The sequence below is a fragment of the Pseudophryne corroboree genome, chromosome 11 (genome assembly GCF_028390025.1).
Source record: "Pseudophryne corroboree isolate aPseCor3 chromosome 11, aPseCor3.hap2, whole genome shotgun sequence".
Classification (NCBI taxonomy): Eukaryota; Metazoa; Chordata; class Amphibia; order Anura; family Myobatrachidae; genus Pseudophryne; species Pseudophryne corroboree.
Window position 1 is genome coordinate 62,390,014 of NC_086454.1, and position 21,558 is coordinate 62,411,571.

At 48.8% G+C, this 21,558-nt stretch overlaps 1 protein-coding gene across 4 annotated transcripts in view; it reads left to right on the forward strand.

The window, feature by feature from the left end:
* SYT12 (synaptotagmin 12) overlaps positions 1-21,558 on the forward strand; it is a 307,494-nt gene that overhangs the window by 195,843 nt on the left and 90,093 nt on the right. For all 4 annotated transcript variants that reach the window (XM_063944347.1, XM_063944345.1, XM_063944346.1 and 1 more), the window contains 2 exons: positions 8,238-8,431; positions 9,557-9,922. In XM_063944347.1, the coding sequence (XP_063800417.1) occupies positions 8,238-8,431; positions 9,557-9,922 (560 nt within the window). The remainder of the gene's footprint in view (positions 1-8,237; positions 8,432-9,556; positions 9,923-21,558) is intronic.

Sequence of the window (21,558 nt, forward strand, 5' to 3'; positions counted from 1 at the left end):
TTACAACAAAGGCTATCAGCCTCCCCATCCGCAGCCCATTGGATGGGGGGGGACAGCCTCGGGCTTCACCCCTGGCCCTTGGGTGGCTGGGGGGGGGGACCCCTTGATTGAAGGGGTCCCCACTCCCCCAGGGTACCCCGGCCAGGGGTGACTAGTTGGATTTTTGATGCCACGGCCGCAGGGCACTATATAAAAGTGACCCCCGGCTGTGGCATTATCTGTCCAGCTAGTGGAGCCCGGTGCTGGTTTTAAAAATACGGGGGACCCCTACTCTTTTTGTCCCCCGTATTTTTGGGACCAGGACCAGGCGCAGAGCCCGATGCTGGTTGCTTAAATATGGGGGAACCCCTGTCATTTTTCCCCCCATATTTTTGCAACCAGGATCGGCTCAAAGAGCCCGAGGCTGGTTATGCTTAGGAGGGGGGACCCCACGCATTTTTTTTAATGATTTTACAGTGTTTAATTTAAAAAAAAAAAAAAACCCCAGCACGGATCACACAGATCCGGCCGAGATTGATTGTAAAAAAAGTCGGCAGTGTTTTGCTAATCACTGCCGTAAAAATAGGTAAAAAACCACGAATGACATCGACATCGGAACAAAAGAAAAACCCGAATACGACAGCTTAGTAAAGCCATCGTAATCAATTCAAAAAGTTGCAATTTTACACTGTCGATGTCATTCGTGATTGAACTTGGACATGATTCTGGAAAATACGAATCTTAGTAAATGTACCCCTCTGAGTCTGTCCTGCTGGAGAGCTGAGTGCGCCTGCAGTGCACTGTGCACACACTTGGCTTACCAGTCCAGCAACACACAGGCACAGCCGTCGGCGTCGCTAATCAACCAGGCTCCGAGTGATCAATGACCTCTATGCCGCAACAAGGTGCCAACAGTCCTGCTCCTGCTTGGCCGTGTGCTCCTCACACAGCAGAGACAGCTAGGCGGGCAGGGAGGACTCGGAGGGGAGGTCCAGACGCTGCGTCATGTGCACCGTCATTGCACTGCACACGGGGACTGGCTGACAGCTGATCTGGGGCGGGGCTGAGGCACTGACGGGACCACAGGGCTCGAAGGGGGGGGTGGGCGGCTGAACAAAAAAAGGGCACTGTCTGATTCCTTTTGACGACACGGCGGGCGGACCGCGCGATGCAGAAATTTATAGAATTATTTAAATCTATGGCATGATGCTGCCACCGCTGGACCTTGGGGCCCCTCACAACGTGGGGGCCCGGGATGGATGTCCCCTTTGACCCCCCTGTCGCCGGGGCCTGTCCCCGCCACAGGGGATCACTTACCCCAGCAGCATGCCGCCAACCCCTTACAGAGCTGAAGATTGTGGCGAGTAAGACACCGACCCCCCTAGCAAGCGGGGGGCTGGTGTGAAGATAGCGGCAGCAGGGTAGGAGTGCAGTATTAACTGCGCTCCGGGATGGCTCAGCGGTGAGGGGCGCCCTGGGCCACCTCTTACACCCTAGACTGGTCACAAAGCCTGTCGGGGTCCCAGGATCTCAGCCAGTATCAATCCTCAGACCAGTATAATCAGATGAAGAGCGGGAAGACAGTGCCATTTTGTGGGCGGAGCTTCTCCTCAGAGCGGACCCAGCAGCGTTCAGCTCCATTTTCCTGCCTGCACAGCGCTGATCAGGAGAAAGAAGGTCCCTCAAGCAACTCCAGCTACCTCTCACGGTACCAGGGGGTTGTAGAAGGGGGGGGGGGGGGGGAGGCTGCAATATGACTGTGTATCCAGAGGCAGAACTCTGGGAGGCAACGGAGTCATCTGCCGCCGGGCTCCTACTCTGAAGTGGAGCACCTCTCCTCCCATTCTGTGACACCATTGAATTAAGTTAATTGATAGCTGTCGCTGTCTTTTCAGTGGCCGACTTCCTCACTGGTCCCTGCACCTTACAAATCACACACTCTTTATTATACTGTAGATACACATTTTACAAGTGTCACACCCAGGATTAGAAACCGCACCCTATTACACTGGAAGCAGATACCTTACTGATGAAGCTGTTTGCTCCTGTATAGGAAATATGATCATTCTAACTATATGAAGCTACTTCTCTGACAATTACACATAACTTCATATAGTTAGCATTGTCAAACTTCCTCTACCGGAGCAAATTACTCCATCAGTAAAGTGTCTGCTGTTAGTGTAACAGGTCATGGGTTCTAATTCTGGGTATGACTGCTAAGAAATGTGTGATTTAAAATAAAAGACAATGAAATGTATAAATACAGTATATACATTTTTTTCAGAACATTCCACACACACACACACACACACACACACACACACACACACACACACACACACACACACACACACACACACACACATATATTTATCTTAATATAGGAAATAGGGGGGCACCAATATTTATCTTGCCTCCGGGCAACTGTGATGAACTTACACCACTGTGTGTATCCTATTAAGGCGCACAGTCAGCGCTGACAAGGGGTCTCCCTTTGGTTAAAAGCACTGTGTGTGGGTTGGTTCTGTGTCTCTCTTGCCATTCTTGGGGGGGGGGGGGGACTCTGTCTGCCCTCCCCTGTGTGTGTGTGGAGTGTTTTGTGGTCTCCTTTAGCTATGTCCAGGGACACTGTGTCATATGCTGCGGAGGATATGTCCTTCCAGGATGATCCCATTCCATGTAATCAGGATAGCACTGGTTTAGCACAGATTCCAGCAAGGGAACCTGAGTGGTTTTCCTCTATAAAATCTTGGATTTCTCAGATTTCAGATAGGGTTGCGAGTAATGAATCCGCAACCCAGGTATTACAGAACTCTATGGCAGTATGGCATGATTCTGGACGGTACCTCAGGACGCTCCGCTATAACCCCCACAAACGTGTGCTTGTTCATGTCATGCAAGATGACACGGATACCGATTCTGATACCACAGACGGTAATGGGGATGTGTTGCGGGGCTCTGCCTCTCTTGCAAAGGGGGGTACAATTGATGATAGAGGCTATCAGGGATGTGTTGAATAATAATGATACCACGCCTGAGCACGTTGAGGAGGCTTTTTTCACTGGAAATAAGAAAGCCTCGCTAACCTTCCCTGCGTCAAAGGAATTGAATGCTATATTTGAGAAAGCATTGGAAAACCCTGAGAAAAAATTCCAAATCCGTAAAAGGGTCCAGGTGGCGTTTCCTTTCCCTGAGGATGATAGGAAAAAATGGGAAAGCCCACCAATTGTTGATGCATCTGTGTCCAGACTCTTAAAAAAGGTGGTTTTGCCTGTTCCGGGATCTACCGCCTTAAAGGAGCCGGCTGATTGAAAGATTGATAATACACTTAAACCAATGTACACAGCTTTGGGGGCCATATTACATCCCACTATTGCTAGTGCATAGATTGCAAAAGTTATAGTGAAATGGTCAGGCACCTTACTTGAGGATTTGGATACAATGGATAAGGGTGATGTTGAATTGTTTTTGCGTAACATTCACGATTGAGCAGGTTTCATGGTAGAATCCATGAAAGACCTGATTTCCATGGCTGCGGGGATCTCTTCCAGGTCTGTTTCAGCGCGTCGGGGACTGTGGCTGCGCCAGTGGTCGGCCGACGCAGAATCCAGGAAAAGTGTGGAGTTCCTACCCTACACAGGTCAGGCTCTCTTTGGTGAAGCTTTGGATGCGTGGATATCCGCGGCTACGGCGGGTAAGTCTCCGTTCCTTCCCTCAGCTGCACCTGCTCCAAAGAAATCATTCTCTTCATCAGCATCACAGTCCTTTCGGCCTAACAAGCCTAGAAAGGCCAAGCCGTCCAATACCTTCTTTAGGGGAGGTCGAGCTAAATCCAAGAAATCTGCTGCGGCAGGTTCCTAGGAAACTAATCCTGCTTCCAGTACGACGAAATCCTCCCCATAAAGGTGGACCGCGCGGCCTGGAGGTGGGGCCATTTGGAGCGAGGCTCAGAAAGTTCAGTCACGTCTGGATATCTTCCGGCCTGAATCCCTGGGTGATAGATATTGTGTCCCAGGGATACAGGTTGGAATTTCAAAATCTCCCTCCTCACCGATTTTTCAAATCAGGCTTGCCAGCTCTGTTGGCGGACAGGACTGTCCTACAAGCAGCGGTTCAGAAGTTGGTGGAGGCACAGGTCATTGTGCCAATGCCTCCTCATTCGCAAGCCACTGGTTACTATTCCAACCTTTTCGTGGTACAGAAACCGATGGTTCGGTTAGGCCCATTCTGAACCTAAAATCACTGAACCCTTTTCTGAAGGAGTTCAAGTTCAAAATGGATTCTTTCAGGGAGGTGATATCAGGTCTGGAAGAGGGGGAATTCCTAGTATCCCTGGATATCAAGGATGCGTACCTCCACATTCCGATTTGGCTACCGCATCAGGCTTATCTCTGTGTTGCATTACTGGACTGTCATTTCCAGTTCCAGGCCCTGCCATTCGGCCTCTCTACAGCACCAAGGGTGTTCACCAAGGTCATGGCGAGATGATGATTCTACTCCGAAAACATGGGGTGAACATCATTCCGTATTTAGACGATCTACTGAAAAAAGCATCGTCCAAGGAGGAGCTGTTGCAGTCCATTGTACTCACGACCCACCTACTCAGAGTCCACGGTTGGATTCTGAACCTTCCAAAATCTCATTTAGAACCAACCCGGAAGTTGTCTTTTCTGGGGATGATGTTTGACACGGAAGTGCAGAGGGTGTTTCTTCCGCAGGACAAGGCGTTGGTGATACAAACAATGGACCGGGATGTCCTGAAGCCAGCCCGGGTGTCGGTTCATCAATGCATTCGCCTTTTGGTGAAGATGGTGGCCTCTTAAGAGGCTCTCCAGTACGGGAGGTTCCATGCTCGGGCCTTCCAACTGGATCTCCTGGACAAGTGGTCAGGATCTTATCTGCACATGCACCAGAGAATTTGTCTGTCGCCAAAGGCCAGGATTTCACTCCTCTGGTGGCTCCAATTGCCTCACCTTCTGGAGGGCCGCAGGTTCGGGATTCAGGACTGGGTCCTTCAAACCACGGATGCGAGCCTCCAGGGCTGGGGCACAGTCACTTAAGGGGAAACCTTCCAAGGAAGGTGGTCAAGTCTGGAACCCGGCCTGCCAATCAGCATCCTGGAACTAAGCCGTCTACAACGGTCTTCTTCAGGCGGCCCACCTTCTAAGAAATCAGGCCATTCAAGTGCAGTCGAACAATGTAACGATGGTGGCCTACATAAACCGACAGGGTGGAACGAAAAGCAGAGCTGCGATGTCAGAGGTGACAAGAATCCTCCTTTGGGGAGAAAAACACCCGTTTGCACTCTCTGCAATCTTCATTCCGGGAATGGACAACTGGGAAGCAGACTTCCTCAGCAGACACTATCTCCATCCGGGGGAGTGGGGTCTCCATCCGGAGGTGTTCAAGTAAATAACAGACCTTTGGGGGTTACCCCAAATAGACATGATGGCCTCTTGTCTCAACAAGAAGTTTCAACGCTATTGTTCCAGTTTGAGGGACCCACCAGCAGTGGCAGTTGATGCTCTGGTGTCTCCGTGGGTGTTCCAGTTGGTGTACGTGTTTCCACCACTCCCACTTATTCCAAGAGTTCTAAAGCTTGTAAGGAGAACAAGAGTTCAGCGATCCTCATTTTTCCAGACTGGCCAAGGCGGGCTTGGTACGCGGACCTTCTGAATCTCTTGCAGGAAGAGCCGAGGCCTCTTCCTCTTCGGGAGGACCTGCTGCAGCAGGGGTCGTTCGCCTATCAAGTCTTACCACGGCTGCGTTTGACGGCATGGAGGTTGAACGCCTGATACTAGCTCGGAAAGGCATTCCGATGAAGGTCATTCCTACCCTGATACAGGCTAGGAAAGGGGTAACGTCTAAACATTACCATCGTATTTGGAAGAAATATGTCTCTTGGTGTGAGTCCAAGAAGTTTCCTGCGGTGGAGTTTCAACTGGGACGTTTTCTCCTCTTCCTGCAAGCAGGTGTGGATATGGGCCTGAGGTTGGGAATCTGTGAAGGTCCAGATTTCGGCCCTGTCCATTTTCTTCCAGAAACAATTGGCTGCCCTCCCTGAGGTTCAAACCTTTTTGAAGGGAGTTCTGCACATCCAACTTCCCTTTGTACCGCCTATTGCGCCTTGGGACCTTAACGTGGTGTTGTAGTTTCTCCAGTCGGACTGGTTTGAGCCTCTACAGGAGGTTGAAGTCAAATTTCTTACATGGAAGGCTGTCACGTTGTTGGCCTTAGCTTCTGCTAGACATGTGTCAGAATTGGGGATTTTGTCCTGTAAAAGCCCTTACTTCATATTCCACGAAGATAGAGCTGAGCTCCAAACACGTCAGCAGTTTCTTCCAAAGGTTGTGTCAGCATTTCATATCAACCAACCTATTGTGGTGCAAGTGGCTACTGACTCCTCAATTTCGTCAAAGTCCTTGGATGTGGTGAGGGCTTTGAGAATTTATGTGAAGAGGACTGCTCGTCACGGGAAATCAGACTCTTTATTTGTCCTGTATGATCCCAAGAAAATTGAGTGTCCTGCTTCAAAGCAGACTATATCTCGCTGGATTAGGTTCACTATCCAGCATGCTTACTCTACGGCAGGTTTGTCGTGTCCAAAATCTGTTAAGGCCCACTCTACTCGTAAAGTGGGTTCTTCCTGGGTGGCTGCCCGGGGTGTCTCGGCGTTACAACTTTGCCGAGCGGCAACTTGGTCTGGGTCGAACACGTTTGCTAAGTTCTACAAGTTTGATAATTTGGCCTCTGATGATCTGAAGTTTAGTCAATCAGTTCTGCAGGAGCCTCCGCTCTCTCCCTCCCGTTCTGGGAGCTTTGGTACATCTCCATGGTACTAATGTGGACCCCAGCATCCTCTAGGACGTAAGAGAAAATAGGATTTTGGTTACCTACCAGTAAATCCTTTTCTCGTAGTCCGTAAAGGATGCTGGGAGCCCGCCCAGCCCTTCGTTTTCCTGCAACCGTTATCTGGTTCAGCACAACTTTGTTTAGTTATGTACTGCATTGTTACTTGGTAAGCAATGTTTCAGCAGTTGCTGAGTTTTCCAAGCTAATTAGCTTGGTGTGCCTTGTGTGTGTGAGCTGGTATGACTCTCGCCACTATCTGTGTAAAATACTTTTCTCGAAGATTCCCGTCTCCTCGGGCACAGTTTCTAGACTGAGTCTGGTAGGAGGGGCATAGAGGGAGGAGCCAGCCCACACTCTCAAACTCTTAAAGTGCCAATGGCTCTTGGTGGACTTGTCTATACTCCCATGGTACTAATGTGGACCCCAGCATCCTCTATGGACTATGAGAAAAGGATTTACCGGTGGGTAACCAAAATCCTATTTTTTAATATCTAAGAATTATATTTACTTGTAGTTGGGCATTTTAAAACAGTTCACAACAGTCGCCAAAGGTGTAGGGTTACATGTAACTCTAGTGTGCGTTGCCTGCTTCCCAGACTATTACCCCTTTCAACCAAAAACCTGGGTCCGACCTGGGTAATTGAACACGGTTTCAAGCCGTCTCACAGTGGCTTGAAACCCTTTTCACACCGCAGACTGGATCCAGGTTAATGGCAGGTCTTCCCTATGCCGGTGCTTGAAGATGACATAATTTCCAAGCGCTGGTGAGCTGGCTGTCCATAGACTTTTAACGTAATGGATGACCCGGGTCACCCGTTCACACTGCAGCCTTACCGAGGTTCTTCCTGGGTCTGACCCTGGTAGATACGTAGGTCAGATTCCCGGGTCACTAGACCTGAGTTATATTTCAGGGGCCCTTTTGCACCCAGCCACGACCCGGATAGGCCAAGCAATAACTCGGTTTATTTGGGCAGTGGAAAAGGGGTGTAACTAATTTCTCTCGGATATCTGGCGGGTTGCTGTCTCTCCCTAATAACTTGTTTTAGACACACTGGAGAAGTCCTTGTATAATAGAAGTTTATTGTCCTCTTAGTTAGAAGTTTCAAATATGTGACTAATTAACAGTTGGTTTGAGAAGGCACAGTTTTTATGTATTATTCATTGCTCATTACTGATGATATAACACACAAATATAATTCCTAGTCAGGCTGATTGAGCTTCCAGAAATGTCGCACAGTAGAACTTAAAGAATTTTCTTGCTTTGATCACTAAGTAGCCTAAATGATTACAGTATATAACCCATTTAGAAAGTTTTGTATGTTGGCCACCATCATATGAAAGCTATGTGTCGTCTATATTTCTACATTAAAATGTACTCATCCATAAATTTTGCACTTGTTTAACAGTCATCAGAAGTCCGCCAGGATGGGAAATAGGAATATACATTGCTGGGGCGCTGACTCTACTTGGAGTAGTGGGTCTATACCTATGGAAACTGTACAGATCAGGAAATTATCCATCTCCTTCCCCGTTCCCCAACTATGACTACCGATATCTCAAGCACAAATATGGGACATCGTACTCTGACCTAAAAAAGAAGGTAAGCAGAGATTACCAACTGGGAGCATGTGGGTGATATTTGGCTTGGTTTTAAAGAAAGGCATTCTGTTGCCTGGATATTGGACTACCTACAGTGGTGCTTGAAAGTTTGTGAATCCTTCAGATTTTTCTATCTTTCTGCTGAAATTTGGCCTAAAACTACCTCAGATTTTCACACAGGTTAAAAGTAGATAGAGTACCAAATCAAAGAAATAAGACACACACACACACACACACACACACACACACACACACACACACACACACACACACACACACACCCCTCCTGTCCGCTTCAGTCACTACACACACACAGCCTGTACCCTCAAGTCACCACACACACACACACACACACACACACACACCCTATTCCCCCAGTCACCACACACACACACACACACACACACACACACACACACACACACACACACACACACAGCCTGTTCCTTTCAGTCACTATGCACACACAGCCTGTAGCCTCCAGTCCCTACACACACACAAAAACACACACACACACACACACACACACACACACACACACACACACACACACACACACACACACACACACCCTGTCTCCTCCAGTCAGTACACACACACAGCCTCCAATGCCACTAGCACTCCTTAGTTGTGCTATAATGCGCGGGTGCGTGCGAATGTAGCCGCTAAGACATCACATAGCTACATGTAGACCGAGTGTATCTGCCCACTACCCATTATACACATGGGTCCCATCTCACATACCAGCAGTAGTAGTGGGTGCACCGTTGCTTGCTGCAGCACAGGCCATCCTGTCCCCTACTGCAGGTTTTAGCAGGGCTCCTGGGACAAAGACGATTAACAGCAATAACAGTGGGTGCACCGCAGAGCTCCATTGGAAGAGCAGCAATCACCCTTGGATCCCATTGTAACCACACAGGTGCTGTTGTAGATGCAAGTGCCCCTTCTGGACTTGGAGCCCGGAGGCAGGTGTCTCCATTGCCTCTGTAAGTTTTGCCCCTGACTGATAGCATTAATATGAAGCTATAGTATTTATAAAAAATGTTACAGGTATGAGAATTGATACATTGTCATCTTATGCACTCTCTATTGATAATTTTCTATGATGTTTTCTTCCATCCCACAGAGAGCAGTTCATAACAATTCTGCCAACAATGTGACATCTCTCAATGACACCTACGAAAACATGAGTGAGTTTGGCCATATGGAATTGATCCACAGAGATGTGGAAATGATGCCATATGGGATGTTAAAGAAATCCATCTCTACTGATTCCCTCAGCTCCATCTCTTCCATTGGGAATAACTTCGGCCAAGACTTTACCGTAGGGCAGATTGAAGTAACTATGGACTATGATGTGAATTCCAACACGTTGCACGTCAGCCTTATACAGGGAAAAGATCTCATGGAGAAGAAAGAAGATGGCACCTTTGAGTCCTGCTTTGTGCACATTAGTCTGCTCCCAGATGAACAGATTGTCGGCATTTCAAGGGTAAGGGACATTTATATTTGCTTGTATTTTTCTCCTTGTGTTTACTCACTTTGCATGTGAAAATGATAATCTACAGAACAGTTATTATCTGACAGGTGTTTAGTTAGATAGTTCTCTAGGCCTCTAGCCATACCTGTTATTTCCAACAGTAGCAGAACTTCTTCCCCAGTGCCCAGATGCAAGGTCTACCCTGTCTCTTGTTCCTGCTTACATAATGGAGTTTGTGTGCTGCACTTCTTCAGATCCCTCTCTGATAGCGGCCCCTTGCGCATAACTAATAATAACTCTGCTGGGACTGAATTCGGACATAAAAGGATCATGCCAGCAATCACTTTATTTACTTGTGAAAGCCCATATCCCGGCATGTAATTTTCTGCAGCGGGGTACACTGGTATTCCACAGGGAATAACATCAGTGGTGTAGAGTTGGATCTTGATCCGAGGCACCAACAGGCTAAAGCTTTGACTGTTCCCAGGATGCACTGCACCACCTCCTCTATATCCCCGCCTCCAGGCATTGGAGCTCAGTTTGTAAGTTGGTGCCTGCAGTGCAGGCAGCAAACAGGATGAGCTGCTCTAAGCAACCCTAAAAATAGCTTTTCTGAGAAGAAAGAAGACTTCAAGGGCCGCAGCACAGGCACTAGTTGCTATATGTCATACTGACATATCGTGCTGCGGCTCCCTCACCTCCCCCAGCGGCGCTGTATACTCCCGCGCCCTGGGTGCCGGGTACTTACAGCGGAGGCGCTCCGATTTCATCAGGCACACACACACCGCCACTGCTCTCCTGGATCGCGTGGCCGCACATCTAGGGAGGACGTAAGAGGGTCCCCCAGGCGGGACCCGCCGAAATCGAGATCCGGACGCAGTCTCCGGAGACGGACCGTGCCGCTGGCGTGGACACTGTGGTCATGCAGGGACCCCACTATATCCACCAGGGCAAGGAGCACAGGTCGGATTTACTAAAATCCGTTTCACATAGGCTCCATAGTACCTGGTGGTGAAGTCCAGCAGAAGGTATAAGGTGCTGACCTGTAGCCCCTCCCCCAGCCCCAGGCGCCATCTACAGCAGATGTTCCCGCTCTGGAGCTGAATCTCTCTACCTCCCTCCCTGTCAGCGTTTGGGCGCCATTACACAGAACTGCGCTGATGCTGGCACTGCTGGGCACAGTCTCCTCTGTAAAGCCGCCTGTCTCATCAGCGCTGTGCATTTACAGGACACTTAAGTATTCTACATGTCATTTAGACAGTGTTAGTTAAGAACAAGTGCATAACTATATGAATATATAGTACAAGTATTCTGTGATATACATCCAGTGTTTACTGTGCAGTGTTATATCTATATACATACAGTATATAGCTCTATGTAGTATTACCAGTGCAGTTTTATTGTTGTATGTAATAATTTCTGCATTGTACATGTGACTGTGTGTGCCAATAGCTGCTGTGTGGTTTCCATTCAGTGTATCTCACACATATTGCTATCCCTATATTCTGTACCCTGAGGGGGGCTAAGTGCGTCAGGGTGATATATATATATATATATATATATATATATAGTGGATATATTATTTGGTATTTTTCTCTGTGTATTTTAAGTCACCCGTTACCGCTTAAATCCTCTGTTTGTGTTCTGCGTTTGCAGTCACCTTACACAGGTTTTTTTTGTCTGGTACTGTGTTTGTCTGGCTATATTGTACTACTACGCCCTAAGGCTACGTTTCCAAGTAATGTCTGCTACACAGGGCGGGAATTCCGTGAACGCTCCTGCCTCATGCAGTGCTGACGCCACTGTTTTACCTGAGGAAAATATTTCAGCTGAGGGTCCATGTAATGGGTGTTCTGCACCCCCTAGTCAGCCTGCAGTACCGGTGGCACACTAAAACCCACCTTGGGCTGCTTTCTCTAATATGCTGAATACTCTGGTAACAAGACTTACGCCCCCTGTGGGACCTCCTGTGCCATTACAGCTGCATATTGTCCTTGTAGTTAATCCGCCAAGGGCGGATAATCTGTCAACTCTATTACAGCAATTAAATCAGTCCTTGGTTAAACAAACACCTAACCCTCGCCCTCCTAGGACCAAAGGGTCATCTAAGCGGGCAATTTCTTCCTCACAATCCACTCATGGTTCGGATACTTCATCCAATAAAGATGGGGAATATACTGACCCATCAGACACTGATGCAGCTGCTTCTGATGAGGAATCTATAACACAGGTTTATGTACCTGACCTAGTGGAGTCTATCACACTGATTCTTCAGATTGATTACCCTCCAGATATGTCTAAGAAACCTGATAAGTTCAAACGTCAGAAGGTTACTAAATTAGTTTTACCACATTCAGAACATTTAGTTGACACACGTCAGGAATCCTGGGAATCTCCAGGAAAGAAATTCCCCCTGTCTAAATAGATGCTAGCTTGTTATGCCCTCGCTGCAAAGTTAAGTAAAAATTGGGAAACACCACCTCCGGTGGACTCACATGTCGCACGTCTTGTGACTCTTGTGAGTCTTCTACTCTGCCTGTCACTACCGTCACCTCTCTGAACTGACGGATAAGCGTGTGGAGGGTTGTTTGAAGTCTATTTACACTCTTGCAGGTGTTATACATAGACCTACTATAGCAGCTTCTTGGGCTGCAAGAGCTATTGAAGCCTGGGTTCAAGAAGTTGAGGCGGAGCTACATCTGTGTCACGATCCGGGTATCTGGACGCCATTTCTTACCCATCAGATGCCTCCTAAGGCTGGCTCAGCGCTCCAGGACCGGATCCCATCTGTTATCCTATTGTTCACATTCCTGCATCCTCTCCTGTCTCTCTGAGACGCTGTCACAGTAACGCCTTATTACATCTGGCATGGCGTCTCCCGCGGCCTCCGCCGCCGTCCCTGAGCTTCTGCATGCAGAGTGTCAGAGTGGCGATTACGTCAGCCGCGGCCTCCGCTGTGTCCGCGTGGTTGGGTGTGCACTTGTCAGCCTGGCGTCTCCTGTCTCCAGTGGCCGGCGCCGCCATTACTGTTTTCATTACCACATGGATTACAAACCAAACTTCCCTCCAAGTGTCTGCATGGGCGCAGCCATCTTGGATTCTGTCAGCTGATCATTTCCTCCAATCTGTTGTCAGTATTGTTAATCTGCATAATTGCCTAGCCAATCCCTTCCTTGCTGCAGGTATAAATACACTGTGCCTGAGCAAGGAAGGCGTCAGTGCTTTGGTTGTCAAACCTAGTTCCTGTTTGTCTCTCTCCTGTGATTGTCTTCCAGGTTCCAGCTCCTGTCTCAAGACTTCCACCATAGAGACCCGCACCAGCATTCCACCTGCGGTGTAGCCTGACTCTCCAATCCATTGTGGATTCATCTGTTTCCAGCTACAACATTACCTGCTTCCAGCTCAGCTTCCAGCAGAGTACAGCTTCCCTTAAAGGGCCGGTGTCCTTTCTACACTTTACCACTCTCCACCGGTATTATTATTTCTCCGCTCTCAAGTTCTACATTTCAGTTCATATTTCATCGCTCCCAAGTTCATTTATTATTTAACTGGTTCCAGCCAGTATCCACTCCGTGCTAACAACAGTCTGGTTCCAGCCAGTATCCACAGCAGCTGTTTTACCTTCAGCAACCCAGCTTTTCCTGGAACACCAGCTGGCACAATCCTGGGTTATCTCCATTGCTACAGTCGGGTCTGGTAAGGACTTTCCATCTAGAAGATCATAAGAACTATCTCACACTACCAGTGCCCTGTAGCTCCTGCCATCCTGTAGTACCCAGGAACTGTATTTATTATTTGCTGACTTTTACATTTTCTTTTACTGCTGCTGTGTTGCGGAGTTGTCATAATAAACATCATTGACTTTTATCCAAGTTGTCGTGGTCACGCCTTCGGGCAGTTATTATTCATGTTACTTACATGTCCAGGGGTCTGATACAACCTCCCAGGTTCCGGTACATCTCAGCCCCTACAACTGAGGCTGCCTCCCGTCAGCTCAGGCCCTCAGTTGTGACAGTAAGCACTGACCTAATGAATCCAGCCGGAGACCAGGATCAAGCGGCCAGGCCGATGCAAGAACTGGCAGCCCGACTAGAACATCAGGAGGCTGCACAGGGCCACATCATCCGCTGTCTCCAGGATCTCTCTACTCGGCTGGATGGGATTCAGACAACTCTCCGTGGATCAGGCGCATCTGGTGCGTCAACCACAGTGACTCCAGCTATAACCCCACCCATCTTACCCATTTCTGCTCCACGTCTTCATCTTCCAACGCCAGCAAAATTTGACGGATCTCCAAGATTCTGCTGGGGATTTCTCAACCAGTGTGAGATTCAGTTTGAGCTACAACCTGGCAATTTTCCCAGTGACCGTACAAAAATTGCTTACATCATCTCTCTTCTCAGTGGCTCCGCCCTTGACTGGGCATCACCGTTATGGGAGAGGTCCGACACCCTGCTATCTTCTTACACTGCATTCGTGTCAACATTCAGGCGCATCTTCGACGAGCCAGGCCGGGTAACCTCAGCTTCATCCGAGATTCTCCGTTTACGCCAGGGGTCACGTACTGTAGGACAATATCTGATACAGTTCCAGATCCTGGCATCCGAACTGGCATGGAATGACAAGGCCCTGTATGCTGCATTCTGGCATGGCTTATCTGAGCTTATTAAAGATGAGTTAGCTACCAGAGACTTACCTTCTAAGTTAGATGAGCTAATCTCACTCTGCACGAAAGTTGATTTACATTTCAGAGAGAGAGCAACTGAGCGTGGAAGATCATCTGCTCCAAAATCTTCTGCTCCTCCTCCTCGTCAACTGTCACCATCTAAAGATGAGCCCATGCAAATTGGCCGTTCCCGTTTAACTCCTGCTGAGCGCCGAAGACGTCTCTCTGAGTCTCTTTGTCTTTACTGTGCAGCTCCGTCTCACACCATCAATGCCTGTCCCGAACGTCCGGGAAAACTCCAAACCCTAGCTCGCCCAGGAGAGGGCCGGCTAGGAGTAATGATCTCCTCTCCATCTCCTCATGATTGTAATCTCCCAGTCTCGCTTCAAGTTGCTCAACGTTATCGGAACGTCATTGCTCTCCTTGATTCCGGAGCAGCTGGGAACTTTATTACTGAAGCCTATGTTAAACGGTGGTCCCTACCCACCGAGAGACTTACTTCCTCCTTTTCCTTAACTGCCGTGGATGGCAGTAAAATTTTTGATACTGTTATTGCTCTAAGGACTCTACCAGTTCGTCTGAGAGTGGGAGTTCTTCATTCCGAACTTATTTCACTTTTAGTGATTCCAAGAGCCACACATCCTGTGGTCCTGGGCCTTCCATGGCTCCGTCTTCACAATCCTACAATTGATTGGACGACTACGCAAATCCTGGCATGGGGTTCCTTCTGTGCTGAGACATGTTTGTTTAAAGTATTGCCTGTCTGTTCTTCCTCCCCCAGGTCGTCTGATGTTCCACCTCCTCCATATCAAGATTTCACGGATGTGTTCAGTAAAGCTTCTGCTGATATCCTTCCTCCTCATAGAGAATGGGACTGTCCGATTGATCTCGTTCCAGGGAAGGTTCCACCTCGAGGCCGAACTTATCCGTTGTCTCTGCCTGAGACGCATTCTATGGAGGAATATATTAAAGAGAACCTAGCAAAGGGGTTCATTCGACCTTCTTCTTCTCCAGCCGGCGCAGGCTTCTTTTTTGTAAAAAAGAAAGATGGTGGTCTGCGGCCGTGCATCGACTACAGAGGTTTGAACGACATTACCATCAAGAACCGTTATCCTTTACCCCTGATTACTGAGCTCTTTGACAGAGTTAGCGGAGCTACCATCTTTACAAAGCTGGACTTGCGAGGTGCATACAATCTCATCCGGATCCGTGAGGGTGACGAGTGGAAGACCGCCTTTAACACCCGTGACGGACATTATGAGTACCTCGTCATGCCCTTCGGATTGAGCAATGCTCCAGCTGTCTTCCAGCATTTTGTCAATGAGATCTTCAGAGACATTCTATACCGTCATGTCGTGGTCTATCTAGACGATATCCTCATTTTTGCCAACGATTTAGAGGAACATCGTTTTTGGGTTAAAGAGGTTCTGTCCCGTCTCCGTGTCAATCATCTCTATTGCAAATTAGAAAAATGCGTCTTTGAAGTCAAGTCCATTCCGTTTCTAGGGTACATTGTGTCCGGTTCCGGACTAGAGATGGATCCTGAGAAACTACAAGCAATCCAAAATTGGCCGGTACCCTTAACCCTCAAAGGGGTCCAGAGGTTCTTAGGGTTCGCCAACTATTACCGAAAGTTTATACGAGACTTTTCCACCATTGTGGCACCTATTACTGCTTTCACTAAGAAGGGTGCTAACCCGTCCAAGTGGTCTGAAGAAGCCATGCAAGCATTTCATCTTTTAAAACAAAGGTTCATCTCTGCGCCTGTTCTGAAACAGCCTGACATCGACTCTCCTTTCATCTTAGAGGTGGATGCCTCCTCCGTTGGAGTAGGAGCGGTGTTATCTCAGAGGGCTAAAGATGGCCATTTACACCCTTGCAGTTTCTTCTCCCGGAAGTTCTCCCCAGCTGAGCGCAACTATGCCATTGGCGACCAGGAGTTGCTAGCCATCAAGCTCGCTCTAGAAGAGTGGAGGTATCTGTTGGAGGGAGCTTCTCATTCAATCACCATACTTACAGACCACAAGAACCTTTTATACCTGAAGGGCGCACAATGTCTCAACCCTCGTCAGGCCAGATGGGCACTTTTCTTTTCCAGGTTCGACTTTAAACTCCAGTTCTGTCCGGGCTCTCAGAATCGCAAGGCCGATGCCCTTTCCCGCTCATGGGAGCAAGAAAATGAGTCAGAGTCTTCAGACAAGCATCCTATCATAAATCCGTTGGCATTCTCCACGGTAGGGATGGACTCTACGCCCCCATCAGGGAAAAGTTTTGTGAAACCGATGCTAAGGAAGAAGCTCATGCTTTGGGCCCATGCTTCCCGTTTTGCCGGACATACAGGTATCCAAAAAACCCTGGAGTTTATCTCTAGGTCCTATTGGTGGCCAACTCTGAAAAAGGACGTCTTGGAGTTTATTGCATCTTGCCCAAAGTGTGCCCAACATAAAGTATCCCGCCAGTCGCCTGCGGGGCAACTGGTTCCACTATCCGTTCCCCGTCGACCATGGACCCACTTGTCGATGGATTTCATTACAGACTTACCCATGTGCAACAAGTTCAATACCATCTGGGTGGTAGTTGACCGTTTCACCAAGATGGCACACTTCATTCCTCTCACCGGTCTTCCGTCAGCTTCCAAGTTGGCTCAAGTATTCATACAAGAGATCTTCCGACTCCACGGTCTTCCTGAAGAAATTATCTCAGATCGAGGAGTTCAATTCACAGCCAAATTCTGGCGAAGTTTATGTCAAGTCCTCCAAGTCAAGCTAAAGTTTTCCACGGCTTACCATCCTCAGACCAATGGTCAAACCGAGAGGGTGAATCAGGACTTGGAGGCCTTCCTCCGCATCTATGTGTCCTCCTCTCAAGATGACTGGGTTCAATTACTTCCCTGGGCCGAGTTCTGTCATAACAACCAGTATCATTCTTCATCTGCTTCAACACCATTCTTCACTAACTTTGGATTCCACCCTAAAGTTCCTGAGTTCCAACCGCTTCCAGCAACTTCTGTTCCCGCAGTGGATATCACCTTGCATCAGTTTGCCAATATCTGGAAGAGCGTACGATCAGCTCTGCTCAAGGCATCGTTCAGGTACAAGAAGTTTGCGGATAAGAAGTGTCGAGCAGTTCCTGCTCTCAAGGTGGGTGATCGGGTATGGTTATCCACGAAGAATTTGAGGTTAAGAGTTCCCAGTATGAAGTTTGCACCTCGCTATATCGGTCCTTTCAAGATTGAACAAGTCATCAATCCTGTTGCTTACAGACTCCAGTTGCCTCCCTTCTTAAAAATACCCAGGACATTCCATGTTTCCCTGTTGAAACCGCTGATCTTGAATCGGTTTCATTCCTCACTTCCTCCAACTCCGAAAGTCCAAACTCAACGAGGCGTTGAGTATGAAGTGGCCAAGATCCTGGACTCACGTCACCGTTACGGTCAACTACAATATCTTATTGACTGGAAGGGTTATGGTCCTGAGGAACGTTCATGGACCAATGCTTCTGATGTCCATGCTCCTGCCTTGGTCCGGAGATTCCATTCCAAGTTTCCTCAAAAGCCAAAGAAGTGTCCTGGGGCCACTCCTAAAGGGGGGGGTGCTGTCACGATCCGGGTATCTGGACGCCATTTCTTACCCATCAGATGCCTCCTAAGGCTGGCTCAGCGCTCCAGGACCGGATCCCATCTGTTATCCTAATGTTCACATTCCTGCATCCTCTCCTGTCTCTCTGAGACGCTGTCACAGTAACGCCTTATTACATCTGGCATGGCGTCTCCCGCGGCCTCCGCCGCCGTCCCTGAGCTTCTGCATGCAGAGTGTCAGAGTGGCGATTACGTCAGCCGCGGCCTCCGCTGTGTCCGCGTGGTTGGGTGTGCACTTGTCAGCCTGGCGTCTCCTGTCTCCAGTGGCCGGCGCCGCCATTACTGTTTTCATTACCACATGGATTACAAACCAAACTTCCCTCCAAGTGTCTGCATGGGCGCAGCCATCTTGGATTCTGTCAGCTGATCATTTCCTCCAATCTGTTGTCAGTATTGTTAATCTGCATAATTGCCTAGCCAATCCCTTCCTTGCTGCAGGTATAAATACACTGTGCCTGAGCAAGGAAGGCGTCAGTGCTTTGGTTGTCAAACCTAGTTCCTGTTTGTCTCTCTCCTGTGATTGTCTTCCAGGTTCCAGCTCCTGTCTCAAGACTTCCACCATAGAGACCCGCACCAGCATTCCACCTGCGGTGTAGCCTGACTCTCCAATCCATTGTGGATTCATCTGTTTCCAGCTACAACATTACCTGCTTCCAGCTCAGCTTCCAGCAGAGTACAGCTTCCCTTAAAGGGCCGGTGTCCTTTCTACACTTTACCACTCTCCACCGGTATTATTATTTCTCCGCTCTCAAGTTCTACATTTCAGTTCACATTTCATCGCTCCCAAGTTCATTTATTATTTAACTGGTTCCAGCCAGTATCCACTCCGTGCTAACAACAGTCTGGTTCCAGCCAGTATCCACAGCAGCTGTTTTACCTTCAGCAACCCAGCTTTTCCTGGAACACCAGCTGGCACAATCCTGGGTTATCTCCATTGCTACAGTCGGGTCTGGTAAGGACTTTCCATCTAGAAGATCATAAGAACTATCTCACACTACCAGTGCCCTGTAGCTCCTGCCATCCTGTAGTACCCAGGAACTGTATTTATTATTTGCTGACTTTTACGTTTTCTTTTACTGCTGCTGTGTTGCGGAGTTGTCATAATAAACATCATTGACTTTTATCCAAGTTGTCGTGGTCACGCCTTCGGGCAGTTATTATTCATGTTACTTACATGTCCAGGGGTCTGATACAACCTCCCAGGTTCCGGTACATCTCAGCCCCTACAACTGAGGCTGCCTCCCGTCAGCTCAGGCCCTCAGTTGTGACAATCTGTATTTTTCTGATAATGCCAGACAGTGTCTTTCATACATTACCACAGCCTCTCATTACATTCAGGAGGCGGCTTCTGATGCCGGCGTGCTGGTGGCCAAAGCGTCTACTACGTCCATTCTGGCTCGCCGGATTCTGTGGTTGCGGTCCTTTTAAGGGAAACATTCTTTTTGGGGAAGATCTGAACAAGATTGTTGCTGACTTAGCATCTGCTAAAACTGCATGTGTGCCGAGTACTAATCCTTCGGCTCCGAAGGCTAAGAGTACCACCTTTCGTTCCTTTCGACCTCCAAGTAAAGCAAAGGGTCAGGCGTACCCAAAACAGGCTCGCACTTCCAAAACCTCTAAGCCCAAACCTAAACGTTCCTGGTCATCTTGCTTCCAAACCAGACAAGCCTGCTGCATGATGGGGCGGGCCTCCCCCTGGGGGACCCCAGGGTGGGAGGCAGACTTCTGCGGTTCACCCAGGTATGGTTACAGACCTCTTCAGAAGCCTGGGTGAGGGAAGTCGTCGCTCATGGATACGCCATCTCTTTCAAGAAACGCCCCCCTCGCCAGTTTTGCTCAACAAATATCCCTTCAGATCCATTGAAATAAAAAACTCTACATTTGGTGGTACAACCCCTCCTGGAGTGATAGTGGCGGTGCCTCTGGCTCATAGAGGGAGGGGGTACTCTTCAATGCTGTTCCTAGTTCCGAAACCGAATGGATCCTCCAAGCCCATTCTCAACCTCAAGTCTTTGAACAAATTTGTGAAGGTATCCAAATTGCGTATGGAAACTCTTCGCTCTATTGTTCTGGCCTTGTAACCCAAGGACTATATGGTATCCCTGGACATACAGGGTCCTTACCTACATATACCTATTACCATGTCGCATCAGCAATATCTGCGGTTTGCTATTGGCAACCTACATTATCAATTCCAGGCCTTGCCTTTTGGACTGACCACAGCTCCGTGAATCTTCACCAAGGTCATGGCGGTCATGATGGTCCTTCTCCGCCATCAGGGTATCAGGATCCTGCCATATATGGACAACTTGTTGATCCTGGCGAACTCCCCAGAGGTTCTCCTCAGTCATCTGGAACTGACTGTCCAATTCCTGCAAGCCCACGGGTGGCTCATCAACTGGAAGAAATCCTCACTGGTCCCTGCTCAGAGTATGGTGCACCTGGGGGCATTACTGGAAACACACAACCAACGGTTGTTCTTGTCTCCGGAGAAGGTCCTGAACCCTCAGGACAAGATAAGATGCTTTCTATCACTCCCACGTGTGTTGATATACTCGGCGATGCAAGTACTAGGCCTCATGCTGTCGGCTTTTGACATGGTAGAGTACGCTCAATTTTATTCTTGCCCTCTGCAGCGGTTAATCCTTTCCAAGTGGGACGGCCTGCCTCACCGGATCAGGTCTCACATGATTTCCTTGACTCCAGAAGTTCGTCTGTCTCTGAGCTGGTGGCTCCAGGACCAACGATTGGGCAGGGGTCGTCCCTTCTGGATCTCCAACTGGTTCCCCCTAATGACAGATGCCAGTCTGGGGGGTTGGGGCGCGGTATTAGAGCAACACTATCTTCAGGGTCGGTGGACCAGGGAGGAATCTCTCCTTCTGATAAACATTCTGGAGTTGCGGGCAGTGTTCAATGATCCGAAACTGCCCCTGCCTCTGGTACAGAACAGGCCTGTTCAAATACAGTCGGACAATGCAACCACGGTGGTGTACATAAATCATCAAGGCGGCACTCGAAGCCGCATGGCAATGATGGAAGTGTCAGAGATTCTTCTATGGGCGGAACGCCATCTGCCAGCCATATCGGCAGTGTTCATTCCGGGGGTCCTCAACTGGGAAGCGGACTTCCTCAGTCGTCAGGACGTACATGCCAGAGAGTGGAGCCTTCATCCGGAAGTCTTTCAACTCCTAGTGGACAAGTGGAGCCTACCAGATGTAGACCTAATGGCGTCTCGACACAATCACAAGGTTCCGGTCTTCGGAGCAAGGACAAGGGATCCTCAAGCAGCGTTCGTGGACTCGCTGGCAATTCCATGGAACTTTCGGCTGCTGTATGTGTTCCCTC